Consider the following 20090-nt stretch of genomic DNA (forward strand, 5'->3'; position numbering starts at 1 on the left):
GCAGACACTCTTTGCTGGGAAATGTCATGATCTCTACTGTAATAACAATGCTGGATTGTTCTTAATGCACTTCTGTGACTGATAACACCAATTTAAACAAAAAAATACCACAATGTTTTTCTAGTCTTGAATAGACTTGTGATCGGTTTAAAAAGGACTAGAAAAAAATTGATGATTGTTTGCTAGTGACTAAGAGAGAAATTGTTGCTTATGTTTGACTGGGACAGAGAATATTTTGCTATACTCAAGTCTTCCCCTTTCAGAGTATTTTGAAGTTGATTGATTGGTCAGTTGAATTTATTGTCCTGACCATGCTTCCAACTTTCACTTCTGTTATATACTAAAGTAGTTTGAATAAAAGACCCACAAGATCTGCCAAGGCTTTCTTTTGAATGTATCCTAACTGTACTTTTTTTCCTGTCTCTCTGAAGCACCTCTATGATACTCTGCATGAAAGGGACATTATAAAATAAAGAGATCTTTATGATGCTTCAGGTAGGAAACACACATGCTGCAGGAAGACTATTTTTTTATTTGCTTGGTATTCAGAGACTGCAACAAACACTTTTCATTTCTTAAGCAGAAAAAAGAAAACATGGATATCCTTACTGTTGACTATAAAAGTGAAATGGAAAGGAGTTGCAGATGATCTGAAGCATGTCAGTTTTTTCTGTTTCTGAAGATTTGCTATGCACAGTTTTTACTTAGTTTGTTTCCATATATTCTTTTTCTCAGGCTAATTTCACTTTTGGTTTTGTGGAAAACTTGAAGACTTATTCTGAGACATGGCTTAGGATGTCTGAGGTCTTTAAAACCAGTGGAGATGTCTTAACGATCTCACGACTGCAGGTTGGTGAACTGTGGAAGGGCTTCCTATTTTCTGATTATTTGCTATGTAATCTAGGCAGAATTTCTATACATGTAAAACTGCCCATATATCTGGATTCAGGTTGAAAAAGAGCTGAAAAGGAGGGAGATAAGCTTTAGGTTATGAGCCTACAGTGTGATATTGAGAAAGTTTCATAGATTTCTAGGTTGGAAAAGACCTTAGAGATCATCGAGTCCAACCATCCCTAATCCCCATTAAACCATATCCTCAAGTAGCTCATCCACCCTATTCTTAAACACATCCAGAGATGGGGACTCAACCACCTCCCTGGGCAGCTTATTCCAGTGGCTGACAACCCTTTCAGAGAAGAAATACTTCCTAACATCCAACCTGAATCTGCCCTGACTAAGCTTATACCCATTTCCTCTTGTTCTATCACCCATCACTAATGTAAAGAGCCCTTCCCCTACCTCCCCACCATCTTTTCTCAAGTATTTATAGGCCGTAATCAGGTCTCCCCTCAGCCTCCTCTTCTCCAGGCTAAACAGCCCCAACTCCCTCAGCCACTCCTCATAAGTTTTATTTTCCAGCCCCTTGACCAGTTTAGTCGCCCTTCTTTGGACTCGCTCCAGGAGCTCAATATCTCTCTTAAAGCGAGGGGCCCAAAACTGGACACAATATTCCAGGTGCGGCCTCACCAGTGCCGAGTACAGGGGCAGGATCACTTCCCTGCTCCTGCTGGTCACACTATTCTTGATACACGCCAGTATCCCATTGGCCTTTTTGGCCACCTGGGCACACTGCTGGCTCATATCAAGCCGGTAGTCAACCAACACCCCCAGGTCCTTCTCCGCCAGGCAGCTCTCCAGCCACTCCTCCCCAAGCCTATAGCGATGCTTGGGGTTTTTATACCCCAAGTGAAGGACTCTGCAATTGGCCTTATTAAAGCTCATGCCATTGGCCTCAGCCCAACGATCCAGTCTGTTCAAATCCCTCTGAAGGGCCTCCCTACCCTCGAGCAGATCAACACAGCCTCCCAGCTTGGTGTCGTCCGCAAATTTACTGAGGGTACATTCAATCCCCTCATCCAGGTCATTGATAAAGATGTTAAACAGAACTGGACCCAGCCCTGAGCCCTGGGGAACCCCACTGGTGACCGGCCTCCAGCCGGATTTAGCCCCATTTACCACCACTCTTTGGGCCCGGCCATCCAGCCAGTTTTTAACCCAAAGGAGGGTGTGCCTATCCAGGCCAGCAGTTAACAGTTTCTCCACCAGAACACTATGAGAAACTGTATCAAAGGCTTTACTGAGGTCCAGGAAAACTACATCCACAGCCCTTCCCTCGTCAACCAGGCGGGTCACCCTGTCATAGAAGGTGATCAGGTTTGATTGGCAAGACCTGCCTTTCATAAACCCGTGTTGACTGGGCCTGATCACCCGGTTAACCTGTATGTGCTCATTAATAGCACTCAAGATAACCTGTTCCATGACTTTGCCTGTCACCGAGGTCAGACTGACAGGCCTGTAGTTCCCCGGATCCTCCTTCCGCCCTTTTTTGTAAATGGGGGTAACATCCACCAGCCTCCAGTCCAGCGGAACTTCCCCAGTGAGCCAAGACTGCCCAAAGATAATGGACAGGGGTTTGGCAATGACATCCACCAGCTCTCTCAGGACTCTCGGGTGGATACCATCAGGCCCCATAGACTTGTGGGCATCCAGCCGAAGGAGCAGATCCTTGACCCGTTCCTCTTGGATCACAGGAGCTTCGATCTGCTCTCCCTTCCTGCACTCAGACACTGAAGGCCAGCTCACCTGGGAATTGCTGACCTTATTATTAAAGACTGAGGCAAAGAAGGCATTAAGGACCTCAGCCTTGTCTTCATCCCTAGTGACTAACGTACCCCCTGAGTCCAGTAGGGGCTGGAGGTGATCTTTAGCCCTCCTTTTGTTATTAATATATTTATAGAAAGACTTTTTGTTGTCCCTTACGGAGCAGGCTAGTCTAAGTTCCAATTGGACTTTTGCCTCCCTGATTATCTCCCTACATGCCCTAACTTCCTCCCTGTATTGATTCCTGGATGCCTGCCCATTCTTCCAAGACTTGTAGACATCCCTTTTTCTTTTGAGATGTTCCCAAATCTCCTTTGTTATCCAAGCTGTTATCCAAACTTCTGAGTTGAAAATACTTAAAAGCAATGTTACTTCACTATGTCCAGTATTACCAGGCAATGGGGAAAATAAAACAAGTAGAAACACCTATAAGCTTTATATATTTATTTAAAGCAAATGTAAGATTATAGGAAATAGAATATTCTCTGGAACTTGCTTGTTTATCACTTGCTTTTTCCAACAATGTGTGCAACTGAAAAAATAAACTGATGTGGGAAATACTGACTAAAAAAAAAGGCATTTTTACTGGGATTTTTTCCCATTCTACATATGTGTGTCCATTTTTTTCCACAATAACATTGAGTTTTGCCATGTTTGACTTGTGAAAACATGCATAGCTGTTACACTTTGGGAAAATAAGCAGAATGCTGTCATGGTTCATGCATACCATTTGAACTGTTACTTTTAAGTTCAGTTAAGGAATGATGCTAGTAATCATGCATTAGACTTGCAGATCCCAGCATGCTCTTGTAGAGCTAATAACTTTTTTCCCCCTTAGAACTTGGCAAATGAGGTAAAGGAGTTAAAATAATGTAAAAAGAATTCCCAAATGGCAGTTGTTAAAAGATATTTATTTTACTACTGCCAGTGCAAATAGTATAATGGCCCAAAAGTTTTACAGGAAAGGAAAATGGGTTTCTGTCCCAGCAGACTTGCAAGGACATCAGAATGGACTCACAGTTGAAATATTTGTAGTAAAGGAGGACAGTGATGGACAGCAAGGAGGAGAAGACATTCTGCTGTTTATATGAAATGTGTGGAGTTAACCTGTTGAGTGGGGAAGACTGAAGACATGGAGGGGCTAAGTGGTTTCTCCAGTGTTATACAGGAAGTCTTGCTAAAGGAATTGAACATGAATGCATATGAATATTTTCTATTTCTTTAGAGAAGATAAACCTCATGTAACATCTAATACTTCTCATTTTAGGAAGCACTGCAAAACAATTTCATAAAGCACTTTATAGAAAGTAATTTGGATCTTGAAATGGAAACACTCTTTAAAAAAATACAAGTATATGGTATGTACATAAAAGTGCATGTACTGATTACTCTTATTAGACTTGAACTTAGAACCATGTTCAGTTGAAATTGAATGTTTTACCTACTTAAATGATACTAAAGTACCAGACTTTAAATTCTCTTATTGAGTTAGTCTCAAATATTTCTAATTGTATTTTTTCTTCTGAGTGACTGGATAAATTGCATTTCAAAATACAGAAAGACTTGAAAAATCTGAATTAGAATTGGCAAACTGTCATGGGAGCGTTATAAACATAGGAGCTATACTTAAAAGGAGGGAAGTAAGAATTCATCCTGGTAGCCACGGTTCCATTATGCAGTAGTAAATTTTTGTAGTAAATTTGAAGGAAATCTATATACTTTAAATGGAAATAAATGGAAAATTAGATTGGATAAAGTGTGTTTAATCAAAAGTTGTCTGTTTTTTTTTTTTTCCTCCTTTTATTGAGAATTAATTGCATGTGATCTCCTTGAGCCTCAGAAAAGCCTGAGATACGGTTACAATCAGGGAGCAGCAAGGTTGGGCTCAGATCAATAGAGTAACCAGAGTCAGACCCAGCCCTGGGATGGCCAGGTGAGGCCATGGGAGTGATGCTGAGGCCAGGACAGGATGTCATCTCCATGGTTAGGGTCTGGGTGCCGATCAACAGGTCCATGCCCAGGTTCATAGCCATGTTGTGATGCGGTGGGAGCTGCAGCCTGGGGCGGGTCCAGCCATAGCTCTGTGCAGTTCTGAGGGGAAAGGACCTGTCTCTGGCTCAGATGTCTGCATGAGACGGCCCAGCAGTGTACCCCTGGGTCACAGCCATCCTCGGCTGCACCCTTTCTGCATTGGTACTGAGCCCTCGCAGCCAGACCTCCAGGAACAGAGAGTATACTCTCCAGGGCCAGATAGATATCCCAAGGGAAATGATTTATAATGGAGATGGGGATTATTATGAGTAATTTTGAGTACACAGGAATTTAAGAAGAAGAGAAAGGATTATGCTGGAAATTTAAATTACTTTAGGATTTTGTACTAATTTGATAGTTAAAAAAAAATCAGTATGTCCTGCTGTCAGTAAGGTAGGTGCATTATAATTAAAATGGTTACTGACGTGTACCAGAAGAAACTGTCCATACAAAAGCAGAATCTATGTAATTTAAGAAAAATCCATGATTTTGAGGACCAGAAAGAGAGAAAAGTGGGATAAAATGCAATAACAGATAGTGTGACATGATGTACAAAGGGAGCTGGGTGCTTCCTGGAGAAGGAAGTGGTAGACAGGACAGATTTATGTAGCTTGTTATCAGTGAGTGTTAGGATAATTATGAGCCAGACACAAATCTATTCCAGGTTTTTACTGGAGGAGGGCAATGATGAGCTCTCGGATGTCCCTGTGGAGGAGTTGTGTGGCCCTTATTGCTGGAAAGAATGGACTTTAAAGCAACACAGACCATTATGTCTGCTCTGCAATCAAAGAATTAAGTCTAGAGCTAAAATAAGCAAATAAGTGTACATGAAGTACAACTTTTATTGGATTTTGGTACCTGCCTCTAAGCAGGAGATGGACAAAATTGACTGAAGCCCCTGAGAGCTTGTAAATGATTAAGTGTGTTCTCAGTCTTAATTTGTGTTGCTGCCCTGAGTTGGTGCTGTCATGGTTGGTATGAGCTGAAGTTCTTGGATTTTCTTTGCACACAGTATGTGAGATTTAATTGAAACTAGCCTTGATTTGAAGGCTGTGTTTGAAGGCTAAGACTAGCTGTGCACACTTTCACTGAGAAAAATGCCAAATAGGGTCCAGAATTCAATCCAGAAAGTAAAAATTTGGGGTCAATATCCTCCTTAGGAGGGGACTCAAACTTAAATCTTCTATCTCGCAGTAAGATTTTCTTAACCACTGAACTGTTGCTTAGTCTGGGTCAGGCACAGCTCATCCCTCATGGTGAAGCTGGATCACAGCACAAATGAAAAAACCTCACAGAATCACACAATTGGAAAAACAAAAGGGAGAAAAAAGCAAGTCTCTCAATCCACAAGGCCTGCTGGAAACATAGCTATCTCAACTTATTAGTTGAGTAATAGATGGATTTTGTTTGTTTGGATCTAACACTGGGAGTTGCATGATAGGTTATGGGCAAACAATATTTCATTAAGTAGATATCAAGATCTTTGGAGTTATCAGGTCCATCTTCACTGTAGCAGACAACATCGTTACAGAAATCTGTGCTTGTGTTTCTCAAGTTTTAGCTTTTTAACAGAGCTGAGGATATTTGACAATATGTAATAAACGGTTAATAGTCTTGGATAGTGAATCCTGGAAATCATTTAAGTAGAATGTCTTATGAAACTTGAATTTCTTCATTGTAATGGAATACAGTTGATGAAATTAACATTATATAAAAAGTGAAAATCAATATGGGTTATAGAGCATGATAACATTTATGCCTTTGTGAAGATGATCTGTTCAAACTGTCAGAGCACTCATTTGCATTTACACTTTGATTACACTTCTTTTCACAGATTCACTTTGTCATTTTTTTTTTTTTAAATGACTACGGCCTCATATTTTTATGTTGGTTATGTGTATTCTTTTTTGTTCATTTTATTAGTCTATAATCCTGTGCAGCTGTTACTGTAAACCTGTATTTGTCTGTTTGTTTTAAATTTCATTACTTTTATACTGCATCAGCTTTTTATTCCTGTAATTATCTTGCTTGAATCCAATTTGTCTTAAATGTATCCATATATGTTATTGGTTTTACCACTCGAAATCTGTTTATTTCTATCCAAAGCTCAAGTTTTCTAAAATCACCTAATCTGTGTGATTATGTATTTTGTCTTCTAACTAAAACAAATATTCCCTTGGTTTATTGCATCTGCACTCGCAATAAGCTGACTTCTAATTATGCTCAAATCCAAGGTGCTTTTGTTTGCATCTTTTTTTTACTTCTCTAGGATAAAATTGTAAACAGTCTCAGGGACATGTTATTTACCTTGTTACTCCTGCTGGAAAGTGTCATGGTGGACACAAGTTGATGTAGAATTCTTCCAACCTCTCTAAAATTATGCTGTAATACCTTGCAAATTTATCAATTTCTAAAACCGTTTTACAGGGTTACTATGTCTGTTTTACTCATCTGGAACAAAGTAAATATTTAACTGAGGGGTGAAAAGTTTGTGGTTTTCTTTATAAATCCTTCTTTACTTTCTAGACAAGCTTTGTGTGGGCAAGGCAACTGTATTCCTCTATGCTTGCTTTCTGACCCAGCAATTTGCAACAATTTCCTGGCTGTAACCGATTTTATATAAATTCTGTCTCGCTAGAACACAGAATCATAGAAACATAGAATGGTTAGGGTTGGAAGGGACCTCAAAGATCATCTAATTCCAACAGCTCTGCCATGGGCAGGGAAACCCTCTACTACAACAGGTTGCCCAAAGCCTCATCCAATCTGGCCTTGAACACCTCCAGGAATGGGGCATCTACAACTTGTCTGGGCAACCTGTTCCAGTGCCTCACCACCCTCTGAGTGAAAAATTTTTTCCTTATATCTAACCTAAATCTGCCCTCTTTCAGTTTAAATCCATTTCCCCTTGTCCTATCACTACACGCCCTTGTAAAAAGTCCCTCTGCAGCTTTCCTGTAGGCCCCCTTTAAGTACTGGAAGACTGCTAAAAGATCACTCCGGAGCCTTCTCTTGTCCAGGCTGAACAGCCCCAACTCTTACAAACCTCTTAAGAGGCACTAGGAGGCAGTTGTGCTGCAGGTTCTTTTAGATTCTCGCTTGCTGAGTCTCTCTCTTGTCCTTCTGTGATTTCTCACAGATGTGAAGTGTTTTTTCACTACCAAGGAATCTCCTTTCTGGAGGGCTACATGTGACCTGGGATGTAACAGCCGGGGTTAAAAAAAGAAACAGGCATCTTTCCTCCATGCTACCCCTCTGCTGCCCTCATTGTAACAAAATAGTTTTATGTGTATATAGAAAGCTGGAAACAAATAGCTCTAACATCACTGAAAACTGCCACCACCAAAATCACCCGAAAACTGGAAACTGTCTCCTAATTTCTGACCTAAATTCATTAATTGCTGGTTTATACCAATTTATTCTTCTTGCAACCTTTTACTTAAATAGTGCTTCTATCTAGTAGATTTACACAAAACAGTTTTATTTCTTCCCTGTTACTTAATGATAGGTTAAACAAGCCAAGTGGAAGATGAGGGCTGAGCCGGTATGTAACAAAGTATGAAGACAATAGTGAAAACAGATGTGCTGAGATTTTTATTCATAATTACTGCATTTATAAATGGGAAAAATACAAGATAGGAAGTTCTATAGATCTGAATTCTAAAACTTTCCTGTGGATTACATCGGTTCATATATATACGTGTTATTTCTATGCTAGAGTACAGAAATTCATGCATATTGTGAAAGACAGTATTTTGCTTCCAGAAACATTTAAGTATGCTGTACTCCAAACAAGCAGCAAGCTAGTTGGTATTTCTTATGCTAAAATATTCAATAGTTTAATTCATAGCAGAGAAGTTTTTTTAGTTAATTATTGATTTCAAATTAAAGTCTTTCAAAGATCAGTTGGTGAAGAGATCTCTGGTGATTTTTTTTTTTTTTTTGGTGTGTGTATATATATATAGGGCTATACATAATTACATACACACACATATATAAATATAAAAATATGTATGAAAACTTAACCCTACTACTTGGGCTTAATGTTAGGAATATTCTGTTTTCTCTAATGCCACAAAACAAGAACCAGCGTAGATATTTCCTTTGTTGTCCTCCTCAAGGATAGCAGTAAATAAGCCATAGAGTATCTATATTTGGTGCTGTTCTCTTTTAAGTCATGAATTCACCCTGTCATTGCTTGCCTGTCTTCTGAGTTCTAGACTCAGTTCCTCTACTTTTTCTCCTTGTGATCTTTATCCATTCTCATTGGTAATCATGTCTCTTCTCCAGACTACTCCATACATTTTTCCACTTATCTGCCTTCTTATTGTAATGTTTCCTGTGCTGACACTGAGTAACATCTATGATGCAGGGTTTGTCTGTCACCACTGTTATCAAATGAGATCATCACCTGTCCTTTTTAAAGCCAATATCTTCAAGTGAGTCTTGAAAAACTTAAGGTGTTAATTTGTGTTGAATATTTTATAACATTGTTTATTACCTGAGAAATTCAGATGTTTCCATTAAATCCAGATGAGTTAAGATTGTTTCTAGATCATGCTATCCTTCTGGTTATTCTCTCAAACATAAGGATATAGCACTATCTCTACATTCTTTACCAACAGATGAAGATCTGAACTCCTCCAAAGGTTCCGTGTTTTCTGGAAACCAGCCTTTGGTTGAGGTATATATTCACCCTGGATCCATAGATAAGATCAAAGTCAAAATGGAGGGGTTGTAGACTTTTTTCAGATGCTTTTTAAATGTATGGCTTGAGTCAAAATGCTTATGCCTTATATAACAAGATGCTTGAAATATTTACAGTGTCAAGGAGAGAAGAACTGGCCAATACATTACTACATGAGAGAGATAGATCTCTGCTGTGATGTTCGAAGTACAGTAACTCACTTGCATTTGTGGTAGTAGTTATGGAAAGATAAGGAAATGTTAAAAGTCCTATAGCTTCAATGATATGGTCCCTTTCCAGCACTTTGCTAGAATTACATTTTCATTGCTCTGAAATTGAAGGAAAACATAGCTGAGGATTTGTAAAAGCCACTGAAACATGAACAACACTTTTCACAAGTTCATACTAAAATCCCTGTATTTTTAAAACTTCTTACTTTTTTTAAATACAAAGGGTATTTACTTTTATAAGATGTACAAGTGAGAACATACATTTCTGTTCTGTTGATTAAAACTAAGGAAGTCCAATTTGTTTCCTCATCTTAGAAAACACAATGAACAAGATGCTTAACAGCTCAGCAAGTAAACAGATTGACCTGTTGTCACAGCTGGTAGTAAATATCTCTTCCTGTGTGTTACTGGACCGTTTCCAGCCTTTTGATTCTGTTGAGAAATTAGAAGAGAAGGCTCACGAACTTATGCAGCAAAATAATTTTTTGGCTAGTAAGTATTTTATTTAAAATGTATATTGACAGAAAATATCAGACTTTGTAGTTGTCTGTATTTATTGATAAGGTAGGTTAAGCTTAGACAGGTTCAAAGTATGTCTTAAAACACATGTAACACAGGTAAAACAAAACACATTTATTTCAGAGATATTCCTGAACGTTTGAATGCTGTAATATATGCTGTAAAGGCTTATTATATTGTTGTTTTAACTGTAGAACTGCCAAATGAATCCTTGGAGTCTGTTATCTCTAACGAAATATTGAAAAGCATAGTCATAAATGTTTAAAGTAAAATTAAAAAAGCTGAAAAATGTATAGTACTGAGGAAATTGCCTATTTATTATGACAAGATCTTCTAGTTTACATCCTTTTGAATTTTAATTTTTATATTCTTGGCTTTGCAAAAGGGATGAAAGAAAGGGGTGGGGTTTTTTTTGGTAAATTTTATTCTGAAACCAATACCTCAGAGAAATTAACTTGTTTATTTGGAGTAAATAAATTCTTAAGCAATGGATATCTTTTTTTTTTTCTTCCCTGGGATTACACTCTATCTTTTTCCTGCATTATATGCTATTGCTGAGAATCAATTAATTGTACAAAAGAGTTCAAAAGACGAGACGCTTTATCTTCTCGCATAAAATGCTTTAAGTTGCTTGTAGCCTTTCCAAAAGAGAGCCCCACTTAAGTCTATGTAAAGTGTGCTACATCTCTTTCCCCCGTTGTTTTCGTTTTTATTGTCTCTGTGGACTCTTGCAAGTACATGACAGAAGACATGTCAAGCAATTCTAGAGAAAGAAACCACTCAGTCTGGAATCCTATGTTTGTTCTGCAGCCTGCACAGTACTCCTATTTGGAGAATGTGGAAATAACCATCCTCCATTGATATAAAACCAACAAACCATATTATGAGATAAGGAAAATTTCTCAGGAGTACTTCATAGGGAGTGAAATTGTTTGTCCCTTTAAGGGAAGAAACAGACAGACAGAGCTTGGCCTTCAGAAAATTGAATTGTCAAGTTCTGGATCTATTTTGCTTTCACTTATATAGGGAAGGGTCATACGCTAGCATAAGACAAGACATTTCGTGGGAGTTTTTTCAGTACTGTAGCCTTATAATCTCTTCACATGCTTAAAGAGGGAAGACAACATTTTAAGGGACCCATTGTGTCTAACATGTCAATGTTACATGTACAGATATAGACATACATTCCTTTTCATAGTAAGATATGAAATGGAAGTGGAATTTTCCTTGCTTGCTTTGTCTGTAGTCTTCAAAGACTTCATAGCCTCATGAAATGCCCCAGGAAATGAAATGTTTGCATAAATGGGAAAACGAGATTGGCCAGTTGAAAAAGTAAACTTTACAGCAAAGTATTCTATATCATATTATCTTTCAGAGAGCCAGGTGGTAGATAAGAAATATCTCCCCCTTTCTAAGGAAAAAAGGTCAACATTTCACATTTATCAAGAAGTCCTAAAACATCTGGGTCATCTAGAAAGAAAATACAAAAATACAACCCATTTGTTGTATTTGACTTCCTCTTTTGAGCTATAGATTAAACTTTCGCCTGCTTTATTTTTGTTTGTCTAGAGTTAGAGATAATAAACATATAAATTCTGTGCTAAAACTGAAGTTTTATAACTGACTTAGAAATTAAAAATCAGAGTAAATTTTGGGTGGTTGGTGCTGTTTACTTCATCACTCACTTCCAGGGGTTGTTATCCTTTGATGGACATATTTTACGGATGCTGCTTTCACTGTGGAATTGAGATAAGTCCCCAAAAAGGGGTTAAATCTGCATACAAAGAGAATAAATGGCAATTAAAAAAAAAATAGAAGGAATTTTGGGTTTGCAACAATGATTTTTATCATTTGATTATTATTTTACATTTCATGTTCATGAATGTAAAAAAATTAAGTCTCTATTAAACCTACCATTCTTGTGTTGGGAGGGTCAAGAAACTTTAAAGGCCTACTAGACAGGTGGATGTATCCTGCTGTCATATGATAATTGACCATGAGTTAGATATGTCAACAGCATAAATCATACAAGCTTGGGTATGAAGCTCCTTTTCTTCTTGTGTCAGGTATCATCTTCGATACGCCAAAGAACAAGACGCAAAATCCTAGCAACCTCCTTCCACGACACATTTCGTATACAATTAGAACCAGTGTTCTCTATAGCATGAGAACGGATTTGATTAGAAACCCAGCATGGAAATCCCATCCCCAGAAGTTGCCAGCTGATGGGTTTAAATACAACCATATCTTTATTCCCCTTCAAGACATGATTGAAAGGGCAATTATTTCAGCACAGACTGGGACAGATACCTCAGAGCCAGCCATTCAGGTGCAAGCTATGCCTTACCCTTGCCATACCAGTGATCTGTAAGTAAACTTTCAGCTTTTTAATTCAATATTATTGTCCTTATTAGGATAGTGCCAGAGCACTTGGGGAGATAACTAGGTTTTTGTAGTGTGTGAATGCATATCTCAGCACAGGGTTGAACCAGTATGTCCAATACTAGAACATTACAGCATAGCAAATCTTTAACAGCCATGACCACAACACATTATGTGACTTCTGTCTGGCACATGACCCCTTATGAGCTCTTTGCAGCTAGACCATGGGGTAGTCTGCTGGACAGAGACTGTGTCAGCATGTTGTGCAACTAACTTAGATTATGCTAAGAAAACCCACTTTCTATCCTTAGCTCTCCTCTACACAAACTGTAAATCGGTCCCTGGTATGTGTTGAATTACAGTGTAAAGTTGATGAAACAAAAGAAAAAAGTGTAGGATTGTTCTTTGTAAAACCATCAAAACATCCTGACTATTGGAATTTAAAATTAATCAGTGGTAATAAATCTGCTAAAGTGGAGGAAAAGTTGACTGGCTTATGTTTTTCCTTACTGACCAAATATATTACTTTGCCATAGACACAAATCTGAATTCTGTTTGACTTTGAATGGAGCCCTAAAGAGTGATTACATCACTTGTATTGCCAACAAATACTAGTATAATACTATAGTACGAATACGTATATTTAGCTTGTTACGTGAAAAATAAGCAATTCTAACCAGAACAAGCATAAGTCTTACTGCTCATGTCAGATCTTATTTTTTTCCATACTTTGAGAATAGTCCTAGTATTAACCTATTAACATTCTGCTAAAATATCTTTTACCTTTGTGTGCTAACAACTCTGCATATATGTTCTTTCATAGATTCTTGAACAATATAGGTTTTTTTTTCCCACTTATGATGATGTTAACATGGATGGTTTCGGTTGCTGGCATGGTTCGCAAGCTGGTTTATGAAAGAGAAATTAATCTTGAAGAGGTAAGAGACAGATTAGCCTCTGAAAATAAACTTTATTTATTAAAGTGTACTGAAATACAAAACTTAAACTTTGAGGTACTTTTATGTTCTAATGATCCAGCTGGCTTTGTGTTCACTTGATTCCTCTGGGCAGTAGATTCTAGTTCTAGCTTCCAACTCAGTTTCACAACATTGTTTGAGCATCAGTCCTCTTAGTATGCAAATATTGATACTGAGACAAAAAGCAACAAGAAAAAAATCCATAAAAGTTGAAATTGGAAACTGTTGTTTGGAAAAAGTCCTGGTGATTAGAATGGCTTTCATTTTGGATTCTTTTTCATGTTTGCTGTATGCAGTTTAAAATGACAACATTTCCTAAACCAAATTAAAAATTTGCTGTGTATTGTGTAATTATCAGAAATACAAGGGAAGATGACAGAGAAAAATGAGACAATTATTTGATTACATCAACGGCTAGTCTTAGTAGGTGCTAAGCATATGGAAGGACAGGGGGGTTTATGATACATTTTCTGCATGGATAAAATACTTTTTTTGAGGAATTATACTGATCTTTATCCTGCTGGAGTAAGCTTTTTTTAATTTGGGAAATGATCTAATTTCTCTAAACTTTATAAGATAAGCCTTTTTTTTAATGCTTTAAAATATTAAATCAACTTTAAAAAGTTCATTTTGATCATTTTATGAAAAATACTTTGGAAATAGTATTAGCTTGTTTCCAAAAGATTTTTTTTTTAAAAAGTGGTGATACCTTATACCTGGTTAAATAATAATAATAATAATAATAATAATAATAATAATAATAATAATAATAATAATAATAATAATAATAATAAATTATTATTGCAGCTTCAGACTATATTATTATTATTATTATTATTATTATTATTATTATTATTATTATTATTATACATAAGGATTTACAAACATCCATATGTTACTTTTTGTTCAGCAACAGGCTGGGAAAAAACATTCATTCGTACAATGCTGTAGATATCCTTAGTACTTTTTAGAGTATGAAAAGACAAACTCCTTACTAGAGGACCCAGTAATCTGACATCTGGTCCTGCAAGTCTATGCAAAAGAGAGTTGTGCCTGAGCACTGGGATTCCTTTTGTTAGTATGTGATAAGCTCAGAGGCAGCCTTGCTCAGAACCCTATTTGATTCAGGAGAGAGCAGCAGAAGAGGTAGCACAGGGAAAAGGATGAAAGATGAGTAATTTAAGGAGAAAATTATATCTTTTAGGGAGCTGATAGTATCTTAGTGGCAACATGTTTTGCTTTTAAAAAAAAAAAAGAGAAGAAAATTTGTTTCCTAACTTTAACTCTCTTTGCTTTGTTGTCTTGCAGTATATGAAGACAATGGGTGTACATCCAGCCATTCATTTCTTTGCTTGGTTTCTGGAGAATGTCATCGTGCTTACAATAAGCAGTTGCACTTTAGCCATCATTTTGAAAACAAGTGGTATCTTTGCTTATAGCAATGGCTTCCTCGTCTTCCTTTTTCTCTTGGATTTTGGAGTTACAGTTATTATGTTAAGCTATTTTTTGGGAGCGTTTTTTAGTAGTGCTGATACAGCAGCTCTGTGTGCTAGCCTTGTGTATATGATCAGTTTTTTGCCATACATAGTTTTGTTGGTCTTGCAGAACCAGTTGAGTTTCACCAACCAGATTATAATGGTAAATATTTCCTTTTCTAATTTTTCTCCACTAACCATGCTGTGTATTTCCATAGTTTTGCAACTTTAGACTATAATTTACTTATTTTTCCCAGGTTTCTGTTTGCTTTTTTGTTTCACTGGAAATAAGTCATATTAATAGATATCCAATTGAGAAAATGTTTTGGAGGTAGAAAGGAATAAAAAAAAAAAACCAAACAACAATTTTCAGGGAAATTTTCTGAACCTACAGAGGTTGCATAAGGAAGTCGCATTCCTCATGCTCATGAGTTCACTTTATGCTTTGCCCTCAAAATACTTGTAATCTTAATGTACCTTCAAGCACACCTGATGACATGTCACTCCTGAAAGTCATTATCTGTTTGAAGGAAAACTAGTGATTGATTCTCTGTTGAATACAATTGGAGATTAGATCAGAAATTTGTCTAGTGCTTATCTAGCTATGCTGTCTGAGGTATGTTTCTTTGGCATTATTTCTTCCACATGTCTTTCCCTGTTTTTTTTATGCCATAGGATGTTTTATGTCTTTGTACTGTCTTAACATACTATATCTGTGATTCGGACATCAAATATCACCATCATACAATGCAAACCGTATTTCACATGTTATGGCTTTGCGCTTTCAAAATAACTCACATAACACATTAGGCTGGTGGAATAATTCATACACTATTAAAAATAATGGACACTTTTTCAGTGTCAAACAGTCAATTAAATATATTGGTTCTTTGCATGCAAGTAAGCACAGATTTAAGACTGCAGAATTTGGGCATAAATACGCAGGGTGGAACTTTTTTTTTTCCTATTGCCCTTTTTTCCCCTCCTTTGGACCATGGAAAGGGAAAAGTATGCATGAGGTAACTTGCCCTCTTTAAAATTAGTTATTTTATTTTAAGCAGTCATGGCAGTCTGGTGAAGTTCCCACTGACAGAACAAAGGGAAATGTAGCCCCCATTTTTAAAAAGGGAAAAAAAGAAGACCCAGGGAACTACACAGCAGTCAATCTCACCTCCGTGCTCAGCAAGATCATGGAGCAGATCCTCCTGGTGACTATGCTAAGGCACATGGAAAATAAGGAGGTTATTGGTGACAGCCAACATGGCTTCACTAAGGGCAAATCCTGCCTGACTAGTTTGGTGGCCTTCTATGATGAAGTTACAGGATTGATGGATAGGGGAAGAGCAACTGACATCGTCTACCTGGAATTGTCCAAAGCATTTGATATTGTCCCAGACGATGTCCTTGTCTTTAAACTGGAGAGACATGGATTTGATGGATGGACCACTTGCTGGATAAGGAATTGGCTGGATGGTCGCACTCAAAGAGTTGTGGTCAATGGTTCAATGTCTAAGTGAAGGTCAGTGACGAGTGGTGTTCCTCAGAGGTCAGTACTGGGGCCAGTGCTATTTAACATCTTTGTCGGCGACATGGACAGCGGGATCGAGTGCACCCTCAGCAAGCTTGCAGATGACACCAAGTTGTGTGGTGTTGTGGACACGCTGGAGGGAACGGATGCCAACCAGAGGGACCTCGACAGGCTGGAGAGGTGGGCCTGTGAGAACCTCATGAACTTCAACAAGGCCAAGTGCAAGGTCCTGCACGTGGGTCGCAGCAATCCCAAGCACAAGTACAGGCTGGGTGAAGAATGGATTGAGAGCAGCCCTGAGGAAAAGGACTTGGGAGTGCTGGTGGATGAGAAGCTCAACATGAGCTGGCAATGTGCACTGGCAGCCCAGAAAGCAAATCGTATCCTGGGCTGCATCCAAAGAAGCATGGCCAGCAGGTCAAGGGAGGTGATTCTGCCCCTCTACTCTGCTCTCGTGAGACCCCACCTGGAATACTGCATTTGTCTCCGGAGTCCCCAGCACAAGAAGGACATGGAGCTGCTGGAGTGAGTCCAGAGGAGGGCCACGAAGATGATCCGAGGGCTGGAGCATCTCTCCTATCAAGACAGGCTGAAAGAGTTGAGGCTATTCAGCCTGGAGAAGAGAAGGCTCCAGGGTGATCTTATTGCAGCCTTCCAGTACTTAAAGGAGGTCTACAGGAAAGCCGGAGAGGGACTTTTTACAAGGGCATGTAGTGATAGGACAAGGGGCAATGGATTTAATCTGAAAGAGGGCAGATTTAGATTAGATATAAGGAAGAACTATTCTTTAAACAACTGGGGGAAGTCTTGCACTCACTAGCCCTTGTCCTTGTGGGTGACTTTAATCTACCGGATATCTGCTGGAAGTATAACACGGCAGTTAGAAAACAGTCTAGGTGATTCCTGGAGTGTGCGGAGGACAACTTCCTATTGCAACTGGTCAGTGAACCGACTAGAGAAGGTGCTCCCCTAGACCTGCTGTTTGTGAACAGAGAAGGTTTCATGGGAGATGTGACAGTTGGAGGACGCCTGGGGCATAGTGTCCATGAGATAATAGAATTCTCAATTCTAGGGGAAGTTAGGAGGGGGAGCACTAAGACGGTCAAGCTGGAATTTGGGAGAGCCGACTTTGGACTGTTTAGAAGTCTGGTTGATAGAGTACAGTGGGTGACAGCTCTCAAGGGTAAAGGAGCGCAGGAGGGCTGGTTACTCCTCAAAAAGGAAATTCTGGAGGCACAGGAGCGAGCTGTCCCTGTGTGCTGGAAATTGAGTTGCTGGGGTAGAAAACTGGCTTGGATGACCAAGGAGATTTGGGAACACCTCAAAAGAAAAAGGGATGTCTATAAGTTTTGGAAGAATGGGCAAGCATCCAGGGAGGATTACAGGGAGGAAGTTAGGGCATGTAGGGAGATAATCGGGGGGCAAAAGCCCAACTGGAACTTAGACTAGCCTGCTCCGTAAAGGACAACAAAAAATCCTTCTATAAACACATTAATAACAAAAGGAGGACTAAAGATTACCTCCAGCTCCTACTGGACACAGGGGGTAAGTCCTTAATGCCTTCTTTGCCTCAGTCTTTAATAACAAGGTTAGTAGTTCCCAGGTGACCTGGCCTATGGTGTCTGAGGGCAGGGAGGGGGAGCAGATGGAAGCTCCTGTGATCCAAGAGGAACGGGTCAAGGATCTGCTTCGCCAGCTGGATGCCCACAAGTCTATGGGGCCTGATGGTATCCACATGAGGGTCCTGAGAGAGCTGGCGGATGTCATTGCCAAACCCCTGTCCATTATCTTTGGACAGTCTTGGCTCACTGGGGAAGTTCCGCTGGACTGGAGGCTGGCGGATGTTACCCCCATTTACAAAAAAGGGTGGAAGGAGGATCCGGGGAACTACAGGCCTGTCAGTCTGACCTCGGTGATGGGCAAAGTCATGGAACAGGTTATCTTGAGTGCTATTAATGAGCACATACAGGTTAACCGGGTGATCAGGCCCAGTCAACACGGGTTTATGAAAGGCAGGTCTTGCCAACCAAACCTGATCACCTTCTATGGTGCGGTGACCTGCCTGGTTGACGAGGGAAGGGCTGTGGCTGTAGTTTTCCTTGACCTCACAAAAACTTTTGATACAGTCTCTCATAGTGTTCTGGTTGCGAAACTGGTAACTGCTGGCCTGGATAGGCACACCCTCCTTTGGGTTAAAAACTGGCTGGATGGCCGGGCCCAAAGAGTGGTGGTAAATGGGGCTAAATCCGGCTGGAGGCCGGTCACCAGTGGGGTTCCCCAGGGCTCAGTGCTGGGTCCGGTTTGTTTAACGTCTTTATCAATGACCTGGATGAGGGGATTGAATGTACCCTCAGTAAATTTGCGGACGACACCAAGCTGGGAGGCTGTGTCGATCTGCTCGAGGGTAGGGAGGCCCTTCAGAGGGATTTGAACAGACTGGATCGTTGGGCTGAGGCCAATGGCATGAGGTTTTAATAAGGCCAATACTGACGATTAGCTTACGTGATACAAAGTATTTATTTTGTGCATGCTTTTAGTATCACAAGTTATTTTATTCATGGATCTTTTTAATGACATGTTTTATTTGATGTTCACATTCTCTTTCTCCTTTGCTATTGTAGTGTCTTCTGTCTACAACTGCCTTTGGGCAAGGAGTATTTTTCATTACATTCTTTGAGGGCCAAGAAATAGGTAAGCTCTTCAGTTAGAAGCAAAGCTTTGTAATGATTATTTCAAAAACTACAGTTGGAAATATTTTTCCACTTTGTTTTGAAAAAAACCTCTAGTCATGAGTTAGCAGGATAGATCATACCAGGAGAAAAATCTTTTTAATGCTCCTTGAAAACCAAGTTAAGCTTGTGCTCCTTTCTAGCAGTAAATTAAAGTGGACTTAGCATTGCTCTAATTCCAATACAGGCTGGAGGAAAATCTCTACAACTTGTTAGATGACAGAGTGAGTATACTCAGCCAATGAAATTGTTCTAGAGATGCAAATCCGAACTTTGTATTTAATGAAATTCAGTAGAACTACTTAAGGGTGAGCATCTGACTGAATGTTATTTTGCTCATTGAATGTGCTATTTCTCTCAGTCCAGCGGAGGAAGCTTTAGAAAGGCATTTAGAGCAATTTCTTGGAAGCCCTCGTTGATGTCAGTGGCAGCTCTAATGCTTGCTTTCTGGCGAGGATATCAACAGGGAGTTTTGTAGGATCACAAAATTGTTGAAGTTGGAAGGGGCCTCTGGAGGTCATCTAGTGCACTCCCATTGCTCAAGCAGGGCCACCTAGGGCTGGTTGCCTGGAACAGTGTTTAGACAGTTTTTGAGTATCTCCAAGGCTGGAGACTCCACAGCCTCTCTGGGCAACCTGTGCCACTGCTCAGTCACCCTCACAGTGGAAAAAGTGTTTCCTGATGTTCAGAGGGAACTTCCTGTGCTTGAGTTTGTGCTCATTGCTTCTTATCCTGTCACAGCACCACTGAAAAGGACCCTTACTTTGTAAAGTATTTTGTATGTTTCTCCTGTGCGACCCTATTGGTACTTGGCCTGAGTTGCAGCTTGTCTCTGCAAGCTTGGAGGCAGCTGGTGAAGTCCCCACTGAGC

General features: G+C 39.4%; 1 protein-coding gene across 1 annotated transcript in view; it reads left to right on the forward strand.

The window, feature by feature from the left end:
* Window positions 1-20090, forward strand: part of LOC104380972 (ATP-binding cassette sub-family A member 13-like) — a 155317-nt gene that overhangs the window by 21909 nt on the left and 113318 nt on the right. Inside the window, exons 10-16 of the mRNA XM_086608936.1 lie at window positions 736-849; window positions 3929-4019; window positions 9925-10101; window positions 12195-12495; window positions 13334-13448; window positions 14796-15125; window positions 19112-19181. Of these exons, the coding sequence (XP_086465062.1) occupies window positions 736-849; window positions 3929-4019; window positions 9925-10101; window positions 12195-12495; window positions 13334-13448; window positions 14796-15125; window positions 19112-19181 (1198 nt within the window). The remainder of the gene's footprint in view (window positions 1-735; window positions 850-3928; window positions 4020-9924; window positions 10102-12194; window positions 12496-13333; window positions 13449-14795; window positions 15126-19111; window positions 19182-20090) is intronic.

Source organism: Tauraco erythrolophus, chromosome 3 (genome assembly GCF_009769465.1).
Source record: "Tauraco erythrolophus isolate bTauEry1 chromosome 3, bTauEry1.pri, whole genome shotgun sequence".
Lineage (NCBI taxonomy): Eukaryota > Metazoa > Chordata > Aves > Musophagiformes > Musophagidae > Tauraco > Tauraco erythrolophus.